The sequence below is a fragment of the Danio aesculapii genome, chromosome 14, assembly GCF_903798145.1.
Source record: "Danio aesculapii chromosome 14, fDanAes4.1, whole genome shotgun sequence".
Classification (NCBI taxonomy): Eukaryota; Metazoa; Chordata; class Actinopteri; order Cypriniformes; family Danionidae; genus Danio; species Danio aesculapii.
In genome coordinates, this window is record NC_079448.1 from 9,911,583 (window position 1) to 9,935,096 (window position 23,514).

The 23,514-nt window shown below is 37.9% G+C and overlaps 1 protein-coding gene across 1 annotated transcript; it reads left to right on the forward strand.

Annotated features, from left to right (window-relative positions):
- Positions 1–3,644: 3,644 nt before the first annotated feature.
- Positions 3,645–17,621, forward strand: LOC130240713 (terminal nucleotidyltransferase 5C). The gene is made up of 3 exons (XM_056472338.1): positions 3,645–3,763; positions 13,344–13,922; positions 15,789–17,621. Exons 2-3 carry the CDS (start codon positions 13,364–13,366, stop codon positions 16,427–16,429), a joined length of 1,200 nt encoding a protein of 399 aa, XP_056328313.1. The 5' UTR covers positions 3,645–3,763; positions 13,344–13,363; the 3' UTR covers positions 16,430–17,621.
- Positions 17,622–23,514: the final 5,893 nt, after the last annotated feature.

Here is a 23,514-nt window from a genome sequence, read left to right on the forward strand (position 1 = left end):
ATCAAGCATTTTAATAGATGTCTAATAGATGTCTAAAAGACGTCTAAACATGGCTAAAAGAATGCTAAATTTGGGCTGTCAGTGAAAATCTAATAGACGTCTAAGAATAGGCCAAGATCAAACAAACAGAAATGAATGACTACACATACTCTGTTAAAATAATCGGCTTTAAAATATGTCAACGTATACCTATAGGTTATTATTGCACCTTCTCAATTATTTTAACCCAGTCCATTGGGTTATATAATTTAACCCAATTCATTGGGTTATTTTGATTAAATGTTTTTTTTTTCTATTCTGGTCTTACTATTGCTACTATTACTATAAATTTTAGAATTATGGCTGTGTAAATATATATTATACAGTTTTCAAAAACATTGAAAATGCTTTATTTCCATTACATTTTAGTTGCAGACACTTTTGTTAAAAATAAATCAAGAATCACAAACAATGAAGAAACCGAGCAAAGTCCAGACAGTTCTAAACTGTGCAAGCAGAAAATCATGTGTTGATGGAGCAGAATATGGAGCTGTGTGTGCTGTGGAGACCATCCAACAGCTGCAGCAGGCTTCACTCAGTGTCTACAATGTACAATACTCAGTTAAAATAGCTGGGTTAAAAATACCCCAAGGCAATGCAGTGGCGCAGTAGGTAGTGCTGTTGCCTCACAGCAAGAAGGTCACTGGTTCGAGCCTCGGTTGGCGTTTCTGTGTGGAGTTTGCTCAGGGTGCTCCGTTTTCCCCCATGTCCAAAGGCATGCGGGACAGGTGAATTAGGAAGGCTAAATTGTCCTTAGTGTATGAGGGTGAGTGAGTGTGTGTGGATGTTTCCCAGAGATGGGTTGCGGCTGGAAGGGCATCCGCTGCATAAAAACGTGCTGGATAAGTTGACCCCGGATTAATAAAGGGACTAAGCCAACAAGAAAATGAATGAAAAATACCCCAACATATAACCCAACTACAGGTCATTATAGCATCTTCCCAACTATGGGTTATTTTTAACCCAATGCATTGGGTTATTTTCAATAAATGTTATTTTTTTCCATTCTGGTATTACCATTGCTACTATTACTGGTACTACAATTAATTTTATAATTATGGCTGTGTAAATAAATAACATGCATTTTTTAAGAATATTGAAAATGCTTTATTTCCATTACATTTTAAGTTCCAGACCCAGCGTTTTTATCCAGTTAATATAAATCGGCTACGAAGTGTGTATCATCAATAATTAGAAGTGCTGGTGAAACGGATACAAAAAACACAACGCGGAGAGGTCATTTGATTTAAAAAACAACATTATTGCGTTAGAGCTTAAATAAACATTATAATGCAAAACCAACATTAAGCATGCATATTAATACAGCTGTTCTGTGTCAGTTAAATCAGTTGAATGTAAAAATTCGAATTTTTAACCCAACTAGTTGAGTTATTAAATAAATAACCCAATAAAGGTTAAAAATAATCCAACAAAACACCACCCAGCTGGTTGAGTTATTAATAAATAACCCAATAAAGGTTAAAAATAACTTAACAAAGCACCAAATATTTAACTCAACTGGTTGAGTTATTAATAAATAACCTAATAAAGGTTAAAATTAACCCAACAACGCACCAAATATGTTTAGCTCAAACATTGGGTTAAATAAATAACTCAATGTTTTTTAGAGTGTATAGAGTATGTCTATTTGACGACTAGTCTAGTTTTGGGCTGTTCTTGGGCTGTCTTGCCACTGAGACTGCAGCTCTGCGCAAGACGTTTGGCCAGCGGAGAAATTAAAATGATCGTGCCCAACTGAGCCTGGTTTCTCTCAAGGTTTTTTTCTTCACTTTCGCCATTTAGTGTAGTGTTTTTTCCCTCTCCGCTGTCGCCACTGGCTTGCATGGTTCGGGATCTATAGAGCTGCGCATCGTTGGATTTGCTCTTCAATATTTGGACTCTCAGTAGTGATTATTAAACCACACTGAACTGAGCTAAACTGAACTTAAACACTACAAACTGAACTACACTGTTCCTATTTACTGTGACCTTTTATGTGAAGCTGCTTTGACACAATCTACATTGTATAAGCGCTATACAAATAAAGGTGAATTGAAAAAAAAATAAAAAATTCTTTGATGTCTATTAGATTTTCACTGACAGCCCAAGATTAGCCTTGTTTTAGCCAAGCTGTCTGCGTTTAGATGTCTATTAGATGTCTATTAAACACAAACTTGTTTGCTGGGATATTAGACTCGCAGACATTAATGTATATGAAATCATCTCTAAACATGCATATTGCTACACCGAGCTACCGCCAAACTAGTAGCTTATTTCCACTTATAGCCTGTGATAATCACATTTCAAACAAAATCAAATATCATCAGTCCTGTAGCCAGCCTGGTGGTGGGGTGGACTTTTTTGCCCTCATTCGCCCCATTTTCTATTTATTTATGAGGTTTAAATACAGAATTTTAATGACATTTTAAGCACTATTTTTTGCTGGATTAGCTTGTAGGATGGTCATCGTAACCATACTTTGTGATGTCGCCTACCAAAAGTATTTCCTAAAGATTTAGAGTAAAGAGATATGAAAACAATACTTATTTTGAAAATACAAAAATAAGAGTCTGTTAAAGTTTTAAATTTATTAGGTAAATAACAAACTGGCCAGCACATTCAAATTTCTTCAATCAAAATTTGGGATGCTAAATCTGGCATGGTGTGACTTCAGAACGGGAAATCACGTCATGCCAAATTCTGTAAAGTCTGGATCGGATACGCAGCCGGCCGGAAGTGCGATATGTACATCAATTATATTAGCATTTTTATGACACTGTATAACAATAATTAATATTTTTACAGTAATGTGAGGGCAGGGTCTAGGGTTGGGGTGGGGGTAGGCATCAAAAAATACAATTTATTGGGTAATTTAAAAGATAGCATAAATAATACTCGGTACAACTACTGTTTTTACGTTACTGTGACGGTTGGGTTTAGGGTTGGGGTGGGGGTAGGCTTTAATAAAATACAGTAAATGGGAAATTGAATAAATAATATAAATAATTCTCGTTAACTTCCAGCTGTAACCAAATCTGATCTAGCAACATCCGCCAAATTCCATGTCCCAAATTCTGTACCAACAGATAACACAGGATTCTACTTGATCTTAAAGCTTTTTCGATGGGTTATTTTCACAATTTATAATGGAATAGCAGTCAAAATAAATGAGCTGATAAATGACAAATTCTGAACCTTTTTCAGTCTTTCAAACCACCCGAACAGAACTGATCATTGCATAAAAAATTCTATATGTTATATCTTGTTTTCATGACAGTCATTTAATAGCCAGCTTATTTTTTTGTTTTGGGCATGTGACGCGTTAAACGGACCAAGCCAATTTCACATGCCATTATCGCTCAATAACACAACATGCACATACATGTGCGCGCACTTGACACCTGTTAACTCTCGTTCCGCGGGCTTTTGATATGTGCCATTGTTGTGACTCTCGCACTACGTGGACTACCTCAAAACTCTGACGCCAGGTCGCCATGGAAACTGCTTTAAGCTCCAGGCTCTGAGAGAGCAGAAGGTGTGGGATATTTAAGAGTTTCAGAACCACGATCTGCCTGAACAGCGACCGCGCTCCCGCCGCACTCCCCAGCTGTGGATTCAGTCTAATGAACCCTGAAGGTCTGACCCGATGACCAAATCACTGTCGGATTAACCCTGGAAATCAGCATTGACGTCCTGCCACTCTTACGTTTCTGCGCATCGAGGGGTGAGTTAAAGAAGTCCATCTTTGCGTGGACTTGAACTCATTTGACTTCTAACCCCACCACATGACTAGATAAATAATTATCATATACCAATATTGTTTCTTCTTCGTGCTTTGACAGCTGTCAAGTTTGAATTCACTTCAGCAAAAGCTGTTTTCACTGCCGAAGTTTTAAAAACCGTACGACGACGGACTGGCAACGTAACTAACAGTTAATAAACGGCGAAAGTGAGTAGCAAGTGAATACTTTTATGACATTTTAGTGATGACGACATCACATTTACTATTATACCAAATGTACAAATCGTAACATGCACACGTACACGTAATAAAAACAATGTACTGGTCCTCAGAGCTGTCAATTCATGCTTGGTTTAAGGTTTATGAGGCTATTCAATTCTGTCTGAGAATATCACGCGCGTTTAGTTATTTACTATTTGCTTTCGAGCTATTACAACTTTATACACTGAATTAATTAGAAATATTTTGTTTGTGAGCAGTTATTTCTGCACATATAAACAAAAAGAAATGTGCACGCTCAACTCCACACAGATAATTAAGTTTATAACGCGCAGTACGCGTTTAAACGCACAATTATCCATTAACAAGAGACAGTTTTTTTCCAAAACCTGCTGGCGTGTGTCTGTGAATGGATGAGCAGAAGTACTTCGATGACTCACAGCGGTTTATTTGCGGGAGAGTGCGCGCATGAGGGGCGGGGGAGGACAACATCATCGTGCTGCAGCGTCACAGCCAGTGTCCACATTCATGTGTGTCTGTAGCAGATATGGCACCAAAACACCGATAGAGCTCTTTGCTGGAATAAATAATCATAGGGAAAGTTGGCAGGATTTTAACGTCGGGCTGAATATTAGTGCTGCTTTTGGGATTTAACTGTCGTGACGTGTAGGTAATGACGTCATAGACACAAAGCCAGCGTCACCAAGCGACGCCCCCTCACTTAGGCTGCCCAGCCCCCTCAGTCAGGACGAATTACCAAGTAATATGGTGTAAAAGAGCATTTTAGGTAAGAAACAGTTTTTTCGGGTTAAGCATGATGTTATATATCTTTATCTTCAAGGAGGTAAACAATAACAAAGGAATTACAATAGCACTGCACTTTCTAAAACATTTCAAGTAGTGGTATTTTTATAACCAAGAATATGGCGAGGTTTATTAATTTTTAAGCAAACTCAACCCTATAACTCATACTAGGGCTTGGTGATATTGCAAAAAAATATATAAATAAATAAAATAAAATTTGCATGATATCATGTCTCATATCATTCGATATTGATAATTATTATATATTTATTAACAATACATTTAGGAATATTAGGATTTTAACCACTTTATTTTAATTTACCAACATTACTATGGCAAATAGTTTTAATCATCAAAACAAAAATATTTAAACAAAATATCTCTTTATAATAAATTAGAGACTCTTAAACTTGATTAATAAAATGTTTCAAAGTGCATGCAATGGTAAAGGTAGATCAACATCTGTAAGATGTCAATAAAAATGATACAGTAAACCTCAAACAAAAGAAATTACGATAATCAAATCTGAGCTTTAAGTAAAGAAACCAGCCATCATTATTCAAATACATACTGCAACATTACAAATCATGAAGTTGAATGACTACAATACCACTATGCTAAAACATCTTTCAGATGGAGTGCTAGTGGCTGGAATGCACAAGAAAAGAAACCAAAAAGCCACTCTGGCGACATCCCTACATACTTTTTTATTTACAATCTCCTCACTGCTGCTATACAACACTCATTTTGTTGTTATTCTGACCTGAAGTGACAAGCACATGCGCATGGTTTCCTTCACCAGTTACAATACGCTTTGCGCTCATGCTCCCCTGCCGTCTTTCTGTAACTGGACGACCATCAATCGTTTTCTCAGAGGATGACAAGCAGACAAACCATTGCTGCAGCTCTGATGCAAGTTTATAGAGAAAAGTAAAAAGCACTGCAGTGTTTGGGTGAGCTGTGTTTGTCTGAACATATAGTCTGCCATTATTATGAAAATGTGTATATTCCATACAAAGTGTGAAACAGATTGGTTAGTTTTACTTACATGAATCGTGGTGCACTTGCCCAATTCAGAAAAGTTTAGATGTTTTAAAACCATATGCAAGTCGTGCAAGTCCCGCGCTTCCATTGGAAATGACAAACTTACTTCCAAGACGCATGCTCAGCAGCCACAATTTAATAAAACTATAGCCTTAATACCAAACTTTTTTATTGTTATTGACAATGGTGTTTGGTCAGTAAATACCGATATCAATTTTATTGCCCTGCACTAACTCATACTAAATGTTTAACATCTCAGATAAAGTAAAACAGCCTGTGACTGCATACTATGGGAAGAGTATATTTCCGAATTCACAATACTCATAAAAGAGTAAGCAAAAAGTACCCCAATTACTTATTACTTGTGAGGTTCACATATGAGGGACACGAAGCCAAGGAAGAGGTTTTGTAAAAAACAAACAAACTGTGAAACAAGGTAGGTCACATGATGACAACAGGGTGATACTGTCTGGATTAGATTCATATAACTACATTTATTATATAGAACATTTACACTTTTGAAAGAGGTGCAAAAATTTTAATTTTTGCAATTTGTCTTAGTGTAATCATGAGCAATATTAGAAAACATTTTTGTCTAAAATCACCCGCACAGCCAATCAGCAGTAAGAGTCCAATAATCAACCCAGGCTCATTTTGAAAACGTGGTCCCGTGGACGTTTCTGCAGACCACGAAATACGTGCGGGGAGGTACGTATTTTTGCAGTTTTTGTTTTCGCGAATCTACGAGAGGCCACTATGTGCACTTTTTCATATCTCCAATTTTTCTCACGAGTGCCGTACGCGCCTGCTGTTCTCGTGTAAACCCACTAGAGGCCGCTGTCGACCAACTGTCTGTCTGACTGACTAAATGAGTGGATACCTGACTGGCCGGCCGACAAATCGACTGACTCACCCTCCTCCTTCCCTAAACCCAACCAATTTTATCGATTGACCCGCCCACACACTTACTTCCCTAAACCCAACCAACGATTTACAAAAGCCACCCAGAAAAAGAAAAGCCCTCGTCTGACTTTTACCACATTTTCGAATTTTACCACATTCTCACCCTTTTATTCACTTGTTAATTTCATTTTTTTGGATTCTGTTTTTTTCTTACCTGATTTCTGGAACCGCTCTTCCCCGGACTCGAACCCCGTCGTTGTCGTAGTCAACTCCTCTCTGCGTCTCAAGTCCACCGACATACATGACGAGCTAACTGGACAAAGCAGTGGGAAAGCTTTCCACACGGAGGTAAGGGGTCAGCTGGTAAACGCGAAAAGGAACGGCATCATACCTCCCCGTAGCGTTCGTTTAAAAAAATGAAATGCAGCCATACGTACCCCCGGCTACATAATTCGTGGTCTCCAGAAACGTCCATGCGACTACATTTTCAGAATGAGCCTGTGTTTTCAATAATAGCTGAGATATCAATAAAGGGTAAGGTCTGTTGGATTATGGACATGTTTGCCTTTCAAAGAGTTGCTTTAAGTTTACGGCATTTGTTGTCAGAGTTTTATTCAGTGATTCTGGATGTCAGAAACTACGTTTCCATCCACGTATTTTTATTCACATTTTGGATATTTTGAGCACATTGTAAAACATCTGAAATGTTGTTTTGGTCACTCTAAAACGCATTAACCGTTACAGTATTAGTGTATTATATTATTAATGACCTCCAGAATCAAGAGCGTCTGTGCTCTGCGTCTAACACCTCCACCGCGCGTTCATTGCATGTCAGGATTGCCTTCTGAGGCGCAAGTCATTTATTAAATGAAGAAAGATTGATGCAGCTTCTCCTACCATGGCAAATTCCATTTTTAATATTGATATTTGGCGCCAGTTAATCACGATTTTGTTCGCTTTGACTCGTTAAATGGAAGAGCTGCTTTATTCGCACATCTTTTATGCGAGAATCCAGTTTTGCGCATAAAGTTAATTCACATTTTTAGATGGAAACAGCTATTGGCATGCCTGATTACCTATGACTAAAGTTTGATTTGGTTCAATTTTATGGAGTACTTCATTCTTACAGTTGTCTAAACTGAAGAACAAAACTTGGATCTTTCTGAAGAACCTATGGATTCTTTATAATGGAATTAATACGACAGTTACACATACACTAAAGTGCCAAAACGGGATCTTAAAATAAAGCAACTGTTGTTTACAAAGTAAAAACTTTGGTTGCATGGCTGGATTGAGATATCGATGACATGAGTTCAATTAAAGACATACAGTTGAAGTCAGAATTATTAGCCCCCCTGTTTACTTTTTTAATTTTTATGGAGAGAGAATTTTTTAAAACACATTTCTAAGCATAATAGTTTTAAAAACTCATTTCTAATAACTGATTTATTTTATATTTGTCGTGATGACAGTAGATAATATTTTACTAGATTTTTTCAAGTAACTTCTACACAGCTTAAATTGACATTTAAAGGCTTAACTAGGTTAATTAGGTTAACTAGGCAGGTTTGAGTAATTAGGCAAGTTATTATATAATGATGGTTTGTTCTGTAGACTATCGGAAAAAAATTGCTTAAATTAAAGCTTAGTTTTTTAAAAATTAAAAACTGCTTTTATTCTAGATGAAATAAAACAAATAAGGTTTTCTCCAGAAGAATAAATATTATCAGACGTGCTGTGAAAATTTCCTTGATCTGTAAAACATAATTTGGGAAATATTTAAAAAAGAAAGAAAAATTCAAAGGGGAGCTAATAATTCTGACTTCAACTGTATTTGTGGTTTTAAGATTGAAAAGATGCATTTTAAATATGGTATTAATATATTAACCATTAAAATTTCAATGTAAATAAGATAAAATGCTTATAATCTGTACAACTTTAATTATAGAAACAAGAAATAATGTAAGAAATGTTACTGATTGCGTTTTTTCATGCCACAGCATAAAATATAATCTGTTTTGCGTATTTAACCCTGAAAATCACAGAACGTTTCCCGAACCTGTACCCTTTTTAAAGATACACTGCTCGATGACATTTCATTTTCTCTTATGTTTTCTCTCTTAAATAGTAACTTTGCAGATATAAGAAGAATTTAAATTTGTGGGTTTAAAAAAAAAAAAAAAAGAAACTAAATCAAAACCCATCAAGAATATCTGAGATATTCACTAAATATCTTGTGTTGGTGGAAAAATACTATGAGGTATTTTGTATTGATTTATGCTGCACAGTCTTAGTATTGGGCATGAAATTTAGCTGAGTAGCATGAGAGTGTGAGACTGAGCCTGAAGGCATTTGTCTCACTGCAAATGCGTCAGAGTTGCCAACTCTGAAGTTACCTGAAGTGACTTATCCAGATGTGTACCTTTAGACACAGAGTACATCAATGCAGTAATAACTGTGTAATAACTGTTGGGTATAACTGATCACATTATATGGCTTATGTTATATGATATTCTGTCTTTAATCATTATTTATGGATTGTATGAAGTACACCTGAAAGACTTTGATGGTGTTATTGCTATTTTTGTCTTCATTGATGCTTATTCTTGTGATGGAAAAATTTGTCAGATTTGCACAGTTGCTTAGGTTCACTCTGAGTGTAACAGAAGCGTGTTTTCTCACAGCCCAGTAAACACAGTTGGGACTGAGTGAGATTAGTACACTTTAATGTGTGTGAAATCACAATTGAATGCACTTGCAATTTGTTTCCGTCTTTCACACATTTATGGTGAAATTATTTTTTTGGCTGTTAGATCTGAAAATCAATCAATAGCCATTGCTAAGCGTAGGCTTGCTGGTCTAATAATCCACTTTTATAGATGCACAGATTCATTTGAAATTGACCTATGACAGCGTTCATTCATTTTCCTTCAGCTTAGTCTCTATTTCAGAGGTCGCCAGAGTGGAATGAACCGCCAACTATTCCAGCATATGTTTTACACAGCGGATGCCCTTCCAGCAGTAACCCAGTATTGGGAAACACCCATACCCAATCATTCTCACACACACTACAAAGAATTTAGTTTCTCCGATTCACCTATAGCGCATGTCTTTGGACTGTTGGGGAAACCGGAGCACCCAGAGGAAACCCACGGCAACATGAGGAGAACATGCAAACTTCACACGGAAGTGGAGGCAGCTTGCTCTCTGCAACTCTCACATGGTCGCCCACTGAAACTAAGCAGGGCTGTGCCCATTCAGTACCTGGATGGGAGACCACATGGGAAAGCTAGGTTGCTGCTGTAAGTGGTGTTAGTGAGGCCAGCAGGGGGCGCTCAACTTGCAGTCTGTGTGGGTCCTAACGCCCCAGTATAGTGACGGGGACCCTATACTGCTCAGTGAGCGCGGTCTTTCAGATGAGACGTTCTGTGGTCGTTTAAAGAAAAAAAAACACAGGATGTCCTGTTGCCCACTGTCCATCATGGCCTCCTAACATCTAACATCCCCATTTCATAATTGGCTTCATCACTCTGTCTCCTTTCCACCAATCAGTGTGTGTGGTGTGCTGCCTGGTGCTATATGGCTGTCGTAGCATCATCCAGTTGGATGCTGCACACTAGTGGTGGATGAGGAGATCCCCTCCTCCCAAATGTATGAAGTGCTTTAATATATAAATGTAAGGAATTATTATAGAAATGCCAACTGGCCCAGCCGGCGACAGTGCTAACCACTGAGCCACCATGCCGCCTGACAGCCTTCATCATGAATCTAAATTACTCATTCATTAATTTTTTTTTCGGCTTAGTCCCTTTATTAATCCAGGGTCACAACAGCGGAATGAACCACCAACTTATCCAGCACATGTTTTACGGAGCGGATGCCCTTCCAGCCGCAACCCATCTCTGGGAAACATCCAAACACACTTATTCAGACTCATACACTACAGACAAATTAGCCTACCCAAACCTGTATCACATGACTTTAGACTGTGGGGGAAACCAGAGCATCCGGAGGAAAACCACGCAAATGCAGGGAGAACATGCTAACTCCACACAGAAACGCCAACTGACCCAGCCGAGGCTCGAACCAGCGACCTTCTTGCTGTGAGGCGACAGCACTACCTACTGTACCACTCCGTTGCCCTGAATCTAAATTAAAATGTTAAAACTTAAATATTAAAAAGAGTTTATCTAATTTTACACATTAACATAAATAAAATGACAATAAAAGTGAGCCTTTTGAACCTTCTCTTTTCCTTAACCTGTATATGGAACCTTAACTGTGAGCGACGAAGAAAAACAAAAATATACATTTTAATTGTCTATAAGAGCTATGCTTTGTCACCAATCAGTAATTATTATTAAATTAACTAACTGTATTAATAATGGAAAAAATGTTATATGAACATTATATTAGTTTTTTATTTTGATTAATGCTAGTTTACGTATATCTAACCATGCACTGTGGCATAAGTATATTATGTTTGTTGCTTATACTTATTTAACAAAGATTGATGTTTCCAACCCAGGCTCTTTATTGATACGTACCCCTATATACATTTCTGGAGAGTGCGAAATACATCCCAGGAGGTACATTTTTTTTGCAGTTTTTGCAAATCCAACAGAGGCTGCTGTGTACGTATTTTTCAGATCTCAAATTTCTCTCGTGAGTGCCAATCACGCCTGTTGTTCTCACGTAAACTTACTTGTCGACTAACTGACTGACAGACTGACTGACCAATACCCCCACCCAGCCCCTTCCCTAAACCAAACCGAGAGTGTTTTCAAAAGCACAGATTAACCCACCCACCGCCTTCCCTAAACCAAACCGACAGTATTTTCAAAAGCAATCCAGAAAAATAAAAGCCCTTGTGGCCGCCTGGTTTTACCACGTTTTTAGATCTTGTCACATTCTCACCCTGTTGTTTAGTTGTTTATTTTTTGCCTTTTTTTGTTTTACCGTCACCGTAGTCAACTCCTCTCTGCGTCTCAAGTCGACTGACATATGTGGGGAGCCATTGGGCTAACTGGTAACATCGATAAAGCCGTCCACACGGAGGTAAGTGGTCAGCTGGTAGCACAAAAAGAAACAGAAGCCATCGGCGGGGTCATCCTGCCCCATAGTGTTCATTTTAAAGACAAAATGCAGCCATCCGTAGCTCTGGATACATAATAGGCGCTCTCAAGAAATGTATACTGGGGTACGTTTTCATATTGAGCCTGTATTGGATGTTTCTGTCATTTGTCATGTGAAAATTCAGAGTTTTATCTATGTATGTTTAACACTTATTCGCAATAGGGGTGTAGCTAGCTACAAGTAGCTCAGACAAGTCTTCCGGAAGCTCCAGGAGTCTCCCTGACTCATCTATTAATCTTTGCATACCTCTCGACTCTTCATCTATGCATAACCATATCCCCCAAACCCCCCACCACCTTCTGTCATCTACACATAAATCTCTGCCAAATCATCTTTAAAATTAACTACAGGGGAAGACAGAACTTAGAGAGCACCACAATTTTACAGTTGCAGCAGTGAATGAAATTGCACAAAAAAAAGAATAAAACCAGTAAAGAAAAAGAACTCCTGTAGGCTCAGAGGACAGAGAGAAGAGATCTCAAGCAAGAACTCAGGTGTGAGTTTTCTAGTGCAGCAGTGAAGGTAGAAGACAAGGAGCACTCCTGTTGGAGCAGAGGGCGAGATTACTACTGCGGTATTGTATAGAAAATAAAAGGTTGAAGAGGAAAAAAAAAGAGCCTTCGAAAGCGGAGAGAGAGATCACTCTTTTGGAGGTGACAGTGGTCAAGAAGCCAACAGAAACAGCAAAGGGAGAAATAGCTAGTGAGGTAGCAATGAAATAAAAAGTAGAGAAGAAAGTAGAGGTCAAAGAGAAAAAGATTTTATCCTGAAGTAGTGTAGGAAAAAGACTTTAATTGGAAAGAAGCATGATAGCTTGCTACTAAAATTAGGGTCTGTTGGCTATAGCCTCTTTTAACGCAGGTCAATGGAAGAATATGGACCACAGGGTAGTTCTTAAGCTGCTGTTTAAAGAGGAATTGATTATTATTGTTCACTTCTTAGTAGCCATTATTATTATTGTTATTTAAATGTAGATGTGTAAAACAAACATAATATGGGAGTGCTGGGCTATATTTTAAAACTTCCCAAGTAAAATGCGGCTCTCCAGGAGTCAAGTTTGAGACCTCTGTACTAATCATATAAGATTTCCCAGACTTCCTCAAACTTTCCCAGACTTCCAGCTGCAACACAGTACTGGGAAACATCCATTCACACTCATTCACCACGGCAAATTTAGTCTAATCAATTTACCTATACCGCATGTTGTTAAACTGTGGGGGAAACCGAAGTACCCGGAGGAAACCCACGCAAACGCAGGGAGAACATGCAAACTCCACACAGAAATGCCAACTGACCCAGCTGAGGCATGAACCAGCAACCTTATTGCTGTGAGGCGACAGCACTACCTACTGCGCCACTGCCTCGCCCCCTGTGGCAAATCCTTTCATTAAAATTGAAACGTTATCATAAATGTTACAGATCTAACAATTAGTCTTTCTGTCTGTATTTCTTCCAGATCTAGTGAACACAATAGAGATGGAAGATGACCGGCGGTTTCACAAACTGACGCAAGAACAGGTGGAGACATTAGACCAAGTTCTTACAGAGGTCATTCCCATTCATGGAAGGGGCAACTTCCCAACCCTTGAAATCAAGCCCAAAGACATTATCCATGTAGTCAGAGACAGACTGATTTTGAAGAAAATCAAGGTAAGAGATGTGCGTCTCAATGGCTCTACAGCCAGCCATGTGCTGGTCAAAGAAAATGGTACCAGCTATAAAGACTTGGATATCATCTTTGGTGTTGAGCTTCCCAAGCCAGAGGACTTCCAGATTATCAAGGAGGTAGTTTTGAGCTGTCTGCTGGACTTTTTACCTAAAGGAGTCAACAAAGATAAAATCACAGCTCTCACCATGAAAGAGGCATATGTTCAAAAAATGGTGAAGGTTTTCACGGAGCATGACCGTTGGAGCCTTATCTCCCTCTCAAACAATAGCGGTAAGAACGTAGAGCTCAAGTTTGTCAACTCTCTACGACGACAGTTTGAATTCAGCGTGGACTCCTTTCAGATCATCTTGGACAGCATGCTGCAATCTTATTTGGATGCTGAAAGGAGAAAAGCTGCAGAAGAACAAGAAGACCATGACTCCTCTTCTGCTCAAGGACAAGAGATTCAGTCGGACTTCATGGATGGAGCATTCCTCAGCTCTTCTGACATAGGTCATCATCAGGAAAGTGATGTTGACATGTCTTGCAAAACAGATGAGATGCAGACTTTTGGTGACTTTGAGTGTTATTGCAAAATGAGTACGAATGAGCAGTTTAAATATCCAGAGCAAGAACCAACCCTTGAAACTGACAACGATGTTAAAACAGAGATGGTTGAAACTACAACACTGACTGTATCCATGGAGCAAGTGTCAGAGAACTCTGTAACAATGCATGTCGAAGAAAAAAAAGAACTTCATGAAAATGTGTCTTTACACACACAGACATTGGTAGAGGTAAATGCAAAGGAAACATGTAGTGACTCAGGTGGGGGAACTGAAAAGGTTGGGATAAAAACCATGCCTGTTATGGAACCAAATCCCCCAGTTAATACATTTTTTAGCGAAACGGATTCTGACAAAACAGAGTACATGTTAGACATAGAGCCGGTTAATTCCCAATCATGGCTTGATGTGGTACATGCAGACTTCTCTTGCCTTTCAACAAAGGGGACATTTAGTGAGCGATGCACATTCCAACCTGCTCCCATTAAATTTGTAAAGCAAGCATCACTAGAATCATATGCCGAGTATCCTCTACCACCCCCTGCAAAGAAAAACAGCCAAAACTCACAAATGGTTGTTCTCAAGCACTCCTCACCCAAACCACCTCGGAAAATGTCAAAAAAGACAACTCTTGTACCATGTTCACCAGAAAAATCTGTCTCAAATAATTCAGATGTTAATACTTGTCAGGTTTTGCATCCACCTAATGCTAACCAGAAAGAATCATTACCTATGCAGGTGAACTTGTCAGGTCTTACCACAAAAAGCTTTGAATTATCCAGTGCCTCAGAAAAAGACTCTAATGAGTCTAAAGAACTAGCCACTTGTACTGGAGCTTTTACTGTTCCTGTTCCAGAGAATGGTGTGCATTCAAAAGATACTTTGCACACAAGTCTATCACCAGAGAAAGGCCTTCAAAGTCGAGCACAAAGCTCAGAACCAGAAACTGGTGAAACTACTCATGTCACTATTTTAAACCCTCCATCAAATCCTAGTAATCTCCCCAAAGATCAAAACAGGATGAACCCGCCTTGTAACGAAAGCATTCAGACAGCACAGTGTCAACCAACGGTACCTCTCATTAATGTAAATTCTAAACCTTTGCTTCAGACAAATGACAGTTATTGCCTCAACTCAGCCTCTCCCAAAACACAAGATAATGACTCACGTGCCCAAGTAAAAGACCCCACATCACTAAAACATCTTAGTCAACCCTCAGAATCCATCAGCAACTTATCTCAAATAGTAAAACCACTGTCTGCTGACCATACTATTGATTCACAAGTGGTAGGGACCAATTTATCCAGTTCAGAACATGTTATATCACCCCAAACTCACAACTACCCCGTGTCCATTAAGCACACTCAGGAACTTCTTGTGCCAAACCCACAAACTAAAGAACCTCCAACATATGTGTTAGAACCGCATGTCTCTTTGCCAGAGGTTCAAAGCCTATCACCACCACCTTTTTCAACATCACCAGAACCTTCCACAACAGAAACTTTAGAATCTCCTAAAATCCCAGAACCTCTTTTAGAACCACCAGCTTTATCCCCTGATGCAATTGACCCCTCTAAATTAATATTTGAAGTTTTAGAACCACCTGAAGTACCTTCAGAGGTTTTGAAACCCTCTGCAGTATTGTCAGTATTAGAAACATCTACATCCTCTGTAAGTGAGGCAATGGTTTCCGAAATATCCGACACATCAGTTTCAGACATCATTGAGGCTATACCTCCTGCTAAAGAGCTACCTTTTGTTACAGTGTTGGCTGAGAGCATGTACGGTGACTTTGAGCAGGCTATGGACCACCTACGCTACCGGCTAATAGCAACACGTAACCCTGAAGAAATTAGGGGTGGAGGCCTGCTCAAGTACAGTAATCTGCTTGTCCGGGATTTCAAACCAGCCTGCGAAACTGAAATTAAGACACTCGAGCGATACATGTGTTCACGTTTTTTTATTGACTTCCCTGACGTGAACGAGCAGCAGCGTAAGATTGAATCATACCTGCGCAACCATTTTATTGGTGAGGAAAAAAGCAAATATGATTACTTGATGACCCTTCGGAGAGTGGTCAATGAGAGCACTGTGTGCTTGATGGGGCATGAGCGCCGACAAACTCTTAATATGATTACCATTCTAGCACTCAAAGTCCTAGGTGAGCAGAATATCATTCCTAATGCCAATAATGTTACCTGTTACTACCAGCCTGCACCATACATGACAGACCACAACTTCAGTAACTATTACATCTCAAATGGTCAGTCACCACTTATATACCACCCCTACCCACTACACATACACATGCAGACTGGACTAGTTTAGGTCTTTCGGTATGTAACAAAGATGGAAATACGCACAGGGAAATCCTTAAATCTTGAAACGTAAAAATTACACCACAAATGATCCACCATTGAGCATGTGTCCCAAGACTTGACTGAAAGAACAGTTTTTGTTGGAAAACACAATGTGTCAATTAAGAACTGATAATAGTTTTGACTGTCTGTGAGAATTGCACATACAATATTGGAGATATTGCACTAGCAAAATAAAGGGTAAAACTTAAGTAGAGACTAAAAAAACTAGAAGAGAAAAACTTGGCCTGTTCTTCTCCTATTAGAGATTGCTGAAAATTCTTGTTGTAACAAAGAAATAAAGGCAAGTGCTTTTGATAGAAAAACTATTTTCGCTAATTTAAAGCTTTATTGGCATGACAAAAAAGTGCAAGAGAAATAATCAGCATGCAGCCAATGCTTTATTATGTAGTAAAGTACTTTTGTTGTCTGAAACAATTAAACTAATTGTCTCGTTTTGCTCAAGGAAAGTTCACTAACATTAGTGCTCCATTATTTCCCCGCATAATTTGTTTGAATTAAGTATTTCATATCTTGTAATGTTCCCAATGCAATTTCGAATCAAAAATTAGTGGCTAATTTGTATTAATTTGTATAATCTCATTGTGGTATTACGATTTGCTCCCCCAGTTAGTGGTGGGGTTTGGAGTAAACGCCTCCATTTAAAAATTTGCCACTTTCATTCGAATGTAATCATATGAATTTGTACGAATTAGCCACTTTTCTGAAAATATGTAGAATAGTTACATTTCCTCGTGAGTTCAGGCTGACATTTCTTAGTACATCTACTGTTTTTTTTTTTATCTATAATAGGTGTATTATTAGATTTTGAATGAAGTAATCCAGGGGTGTCAGGATGTTTTCTTGGAGGGTTACTGGAAATTTCTAGCTATTATAAATTTGTTGTCTAGATGTTTCAGGTATGTTTAATGCTGCATTCACACCAGACGTGGATGAATCTTCAAGCGGGAGGGATTTACATGTTAAGTCAATGCAAAGACACGAATAGACATCATGCGGTACACTGAGAAAATGAGGCGATTCACGCGAATGAAGTGGCGCGAGTTGAGCATTTTGGGTGATTGACGCGAGTATCGCGAGTAGCACAAATTGCTCGAGTTGGAAATTCTAAACTTTAGCGGACATTCACGCTGTCAGACATTCCAAGTTGGGAAAAGTCATTTTGGAGAGACGGTTTGCTTGAGGTTGGGGGGTTACGCACAATGTATCTGAAAGGGGGGGTGGGGGGGTGGGTAGTTGCACGTGACGTACCTGAAGAGCTGGGAGGGATGCGGTGGAGAGGGGTGCGCAATGTATTAACAAATTTAAGGATCGGGCAGGAGACGCTTGGGATGTCTGCGCTGTTAACCAATCAAGAGCTTGCTCTTGTATGTGTGTGATTATAACGTAGTGCCTGTTGTTGGTGTCCCGAGTGGAAATCCTCTTGCCGACACCAGACAACATCTCATTAAACTGTGCTCGGCTCAGTCTAAAGGACCACTGAAAACCTCCATCATTCAGGTATAGTTTCTGGAGAGGTTGATGAACTCACAGATCTGGGTGCATCTCTGTAAGAATCTAGTGCACTCAGACATGGCGCCAATCGAATATACGCTGTTTTTCAGCCTTCCTAAAGCACATAAACACAGGTATTCTTTTAATAAAATCCATGTTAGCCATTTAGTAATGAAGCTAGATTCACCAATCAGATAGAAGCCCTGCCCATGACGCGAATCTGCATTTATTGTGAAGTGAAGTTGATACGCGAATAAAGTGAGTAAATTCAAAATGTTCATGTCTCTATTTACGCATGAGTAGTGCGATTCTTTTTCGCATGTTCAGCATCTGGTGTGAACACAGCATATGACTAGAGCTAATCTAAGCTGGAAGGTGTTTCTCCAGGAGAAGATTGGAAACCCCTGATGTATTCAGCATTTCACCAAAATCAAACTTAAAAAAAAAAACTTCATTCATCTTTATTACTCTTAGTCTAAATAGGAGTTTTCGGTTTTTCGGCCCAGTGTTTGCCTTCTGGGGGAAGAAAAGCAAACAATTGAAAGAGTTTCTGATGTCTACCACACTTGAACATGTTCAAAAGCAAACCAATTAACCAACAAACCACTCAAAAGAGACAAATAAGAGAAGTGTTTGCTGGTGTCTTGTGTGTCTATGGCGCACAATGTTGATTTTACATGGAGAGTAACAAGAAGTCTTCTCAAGTTTTCTTTCCTATGTAATATAAAAATAGCCTCAAAGCATCCATGAGGACATTCAATATCATTAGTTCATATTTCTTTCAACAGAACCATCAGTGGTGCTGAAACTAAAATACATTTTCACTCTTTTTTTACATCTTTGTGACAAAATGCATATATTTTTCCAAGAATTTATGTGTAGTATTGTATTTCTGAATATATCAAAGATTGCACCAGCCAAACATGCAGTAAACACAAATATACAGGTTAACATAAGTGGAAACTATAAAGTCAGGACCAAAAGTATAGAAGCATATATATGGAACATTGATATGACATACAAATTACTATCTTTAAAGTGACCAATATAACGAAAGTATAGTGGCATGCATGATCAGTTTTTTTGATGTATGATGTTGATGCCACTGAAGTTGTATAATGAAATTTTACTTGTGGTTAACTTTAAAATTTAGAAAAAAGTTTTAGCAAACCTTTGGCCTTGACCTTATATATGAAATGCAAACATTTAATAGATCTTAGAGATCACATAGCTATTCAAACTTGTGGAGTTCCTTTTTTTCCTGTGCAGACCTAACGTTTTGTAAAGTATTGACTTGATTGTATGATGATTTATAGTTAAGCGTTCTGTTTTACCTTTATGTAGTTGTCTACCAATGAAATGCAGACAAGATCTGTATAAACACTGTGGTTAGAAATACGTTTAGACTGACATTGTTTACCAAGATGATGTATACCTATCATGAAATCCTTAAAACCGTTTATATGACCAAAATTATTTTTGCAGGAAAACATCAGTGCCTAAATGAGCAGGAGAAAGCTGTAAAGAAGGTGACAGAAAGGACAAGCTCCTGTAAATGCAGCAGTCACTTTTTCGTTTTCTCATTTTCTCCTGTTCTCATGCTATTTGTGTTGATGTCAGATGTAGTTTTTGGCTGTGGCTGGTTTTGTTCCGTTAATAAAAAGAATAGAACAAGAGAACTGATCCACTTCATCACAAAGACGTGCTTCATGTTTCTATTCAAAATGTAAGTAAAAGAAAATATGTGGAATACTTTACTTTTCGTTAGTGGGATTTTGCCAAGTAGGACATGTTCTTGTATCAACATCTATGCTGATCCTGGAACAACATTCCAATCAGCCAATCGGATTTAAGAGACAAGTTCACAGTTTACGTTTAGTTTAGGCATACAGATAGTAAACAACCTAATCAAGCCAAATTTTCTCTGGAGGACCTCTGAAACATGATGTATCTTCATACTCTGAGAGTAAATCAGGATGTCATCAATAGGGCCAGACGGAATCTGCGGACGTTTTTTGCTATTTCTGCAGAGAATTTTGGTAAAAATCTGTGGATTTCTGCGGAATTATTTAGAGAGTATCATAACTAAAACGTGACTAAAACTAAACTAAAATGTGAAATAAAAATTTATATCTTTTTAACTTTTATTTAATGTTTAAAATGCAAATCCAGTTAGATTCACTTCATTTGGTAAACAAAGCAAATCTCTCATATAATATCTCTACTAAAAGACAGGAAATATTACTGTACAAACTGTATTGTACATAAATCAGATGAACGTTTTCATATTAGTCAATAATATTACTGTAATTAATTTAAAAACTGAATAAATATAGATTTACACACATTTACTCAAGTAAATTAACAGAATTAATGATGGGCTAAAAATCTGCAGAATTCTGCACGAGCAGATTCCATGTGGGCCTAGCATCAATGATGAAACAAAGAAGGAACTTTCTGAGTACTTCAATAATGAAGTCTTGGAATTCAAAGGGTGTATTTACCAACCCAAAAAGCATCACACAGTACTGAAAATATCCAGTAATGGATAATCCACCATTCATCCTTCTCATATATCCAGATGAGGTTTTAAGTGCTGCAGAGGTCCAGCCTAATGCTGCGTTCACACCAGACGTAAAAGTAGCGTCAAGTGTGAGTGATTTACATGCAAAGTCAATGCAAAGACGCGAATAGACATCCTGCGGCGCAATACGCACGAATGAGACGACGCAAATGATGTGATTCGCGCGAAAGAAGCGGCACGAGTTAAACGTTTTGTGCGATCGACACACGAAACACACGTTAAGAATCACTCAAGTTGGAAAAACTGAACTTCAGCAGACATTCGTGCTGCGTTAACCAATAAGGAGCTTTCTCTGGTAGGGCCGTGCTTATGATGTAGTGCCTGTTGTAGGCGTCCCGGGGGAAATCCTCCTGCCAACATCGGACAACAGTTGATCAAACTGGGCTCGGCTCAGTCAGAAGCACATCTTCCATCATCCAGGTATAATTTCTGGAGGAGTTGATGAACTCACAGAGCTGGGTGCACCTATGAAAGTATCTAGTGGACTCAGACATAGCGCCAATCGAATATACGCTGTTTTTCAGCCTTCCTAAAGCACATGAACAGTTATTCTCTTAATAAAATCCACGTCTACTTACGTGTGAATAGTGTGATTTATCCGTGTGCCACGTCTGGTGTGAACACAGCATAAAATAAAATTATGATTGCACCCCAAAGCTCTTCCAGAGCATAGCTCATAAGAGAAAGAGAATAATGAAATTTCATGATGATTTTGTTCAGCCCTCGATAATCAGTGCAAGACATTGATCATCCTTCTTTGCCCCAAAGAAAAAACTCAAAGCAGCATGGGAGGTGGACGGTCAAATGTGGTCCCAAAAACTAATAAACTGTTAATCTATTGGGCTAAAGATTTTGCTTGATCAGACATTAATGGAATGGGAAGACTTCTTTCAACTGAGTTGTAGATCTGGTAAATACATTTGGCAGTGTTGGGTAAGTTACTTATAGAGTAATAGATTACAAACTACTGATTCCTACTGGAAAATTGTAATCTGATTACACTATTACTTCATGTAAAAAGTAATCAGATTACTAATTACTTTAAAGTTATTTCTAAAACACACAGTTGAAGTCAGAATTATTAGCCCTCCTTTGATTTTTTTTTTTTTAATATTTAAATATTTTTAAATTTAAATATTTCCCAAACGATGTTTAACAGACTAAGGAAATTTTCACAGTATGTCTGATAATATTTTTTTTCTGGAGAAAGTCTTATTTGTTTTATTTTGGCTACAATAAAAGCAGTTTAAAATGTTTTTTTAATTAAAAAGTCAAAATATTATTGTCCCTTTAAGCTATATTTTTTTCAATAGTCTACAGAACACACCGTCATTATACGATAACTTGCCTAATTACTCTAAATAACCTAGTTAAGCCTTTAAATGTCACTTTAATCTGTATAGAAATGTCTTGAAAAATATCTAGTCAAATATTATTTACTGTCACCATGACAAAGATAAAATAAATCAGTTATTAGAAATGAGTTATTAAAACTGTTATGTTTAGAAATGTGCTGAAAAAAATCTCTCAGTTAAACAGAAATTGGAGGAAAAAATAAATGGGGGGCTAATAATTCAAGGGGTTTAATAGTTCTGACTTCAACTGTATAAAATATACCTATAAAAATACAAAATATTATATTTAATCTACTAAAATGTGTAATATGTGCTCCCAACATGCGCGCACAAAATACGCGATATGTGAATAAGCAGCTACACTTGTCTTCATATTCAGAAGATACCTTCACTCCCGTTCCTGCATAAATATTCAATTAAGCCTGTTTAGGCTGAGTTGGGCTGCCATGTTTTTGGGTGGTGTCCTGCTTGGTGGTGAGTATTGTTGTAGAATGGTTCCTGCTCTAGTGCTTGAACAAGTTGCTGGTCGAGTTAAAAGCAGTCGGAAGTTCTAAAGACTAGTTTCTAGAGACTGGACATAGACTGCATTTCACAGCAATTGTTTTGTTTTTACGCTCAATGAAATCAAAGTAATGTCTGTATTTCCACTTGAAGAAGCAACCACTCTCGACGGCAACTATTTCAGCTCACGATCTCCAGCAATTTAAAAGCACATGCTCATTAACTAACATTGCAGCAGAAAACATGATTTAAAAGAACATTTGTAACGTAAGTAATGCAATGACATTGACTTTAGTAACTGTAATCAAATTACACAAATTTCAAACTCGTTACATTACTGTGTTCCTCAGAAATGTAATTGGAATATAGTAACACTTTACTGTGGAACGTGCTAATATCTGAATGAACTGGCTACCTATGAGCCACTTCAATTCCAGTAAATATGGGAGTGGACTTGTTTGCAGATTCCACTTGCCAATTATCAGTCACAAGTCACGATGTAATATGTAGTAACCTACTAAAAGGGAACCTGAAAACGTGCACAACAAGTTCTTCTGGACCTCTGCCTTATAAATAGCCTCTTATTAATCTCTTTAGCCTATGAAGAACTCTAATCCTAGATTTTACACATTTCTGAATCTAACACAACTAAAAATATGTGCCTGTTCAGAACCTGCACTTTTCCTTGTTAAAGATCTGAAGGCTGGTGTAGATTTTAGCATTTTCTGTTCATATGCACAGTCCCCAGAATTGGTTTAAAGTTGATTTCTAAAAAAATATTTGGTTCGCTTTTTGGGGCTCACCAAAATTCAGATTGCAGCTACTCAATATTGATTCAAAAGAAATGTACTATGAGAGCTTACGCCATATCTCAGGCCTTCAATCACTAGGTGATTCTAACCCTTGAGGAAATTATCTGCTTAAATCACTAGGGTGATTAAGTTGGAACTTGTCACTTTACATTTGAAACTACGCATAAGCACAAGGGGAAATATATTATGGGTATGAATACATAAAGTATGTATTTTTATTATTTAATTGTCACATAAACTCAAAGTCTAATTGAATAGATCAATCAATATGTTCACAACATTTATCCTT

Bases quoted from the DNA above. Each gene is read 5' to 3' on its own strand.
- LOC130240713 (XM_056472338.1), top strand. From the start codon at position 13,364: ATGGAAGATGACCGGCGGTTTCACAAACTGACGCAAGAACAGGTGGAG. The intron at 13,923-15,788 runs CTTATTTGGATG...GTGAGGCAATGG, and splicing joins CTTGGACAGCATGCTGCAAT to TTTCCGAAATATCCGACACA.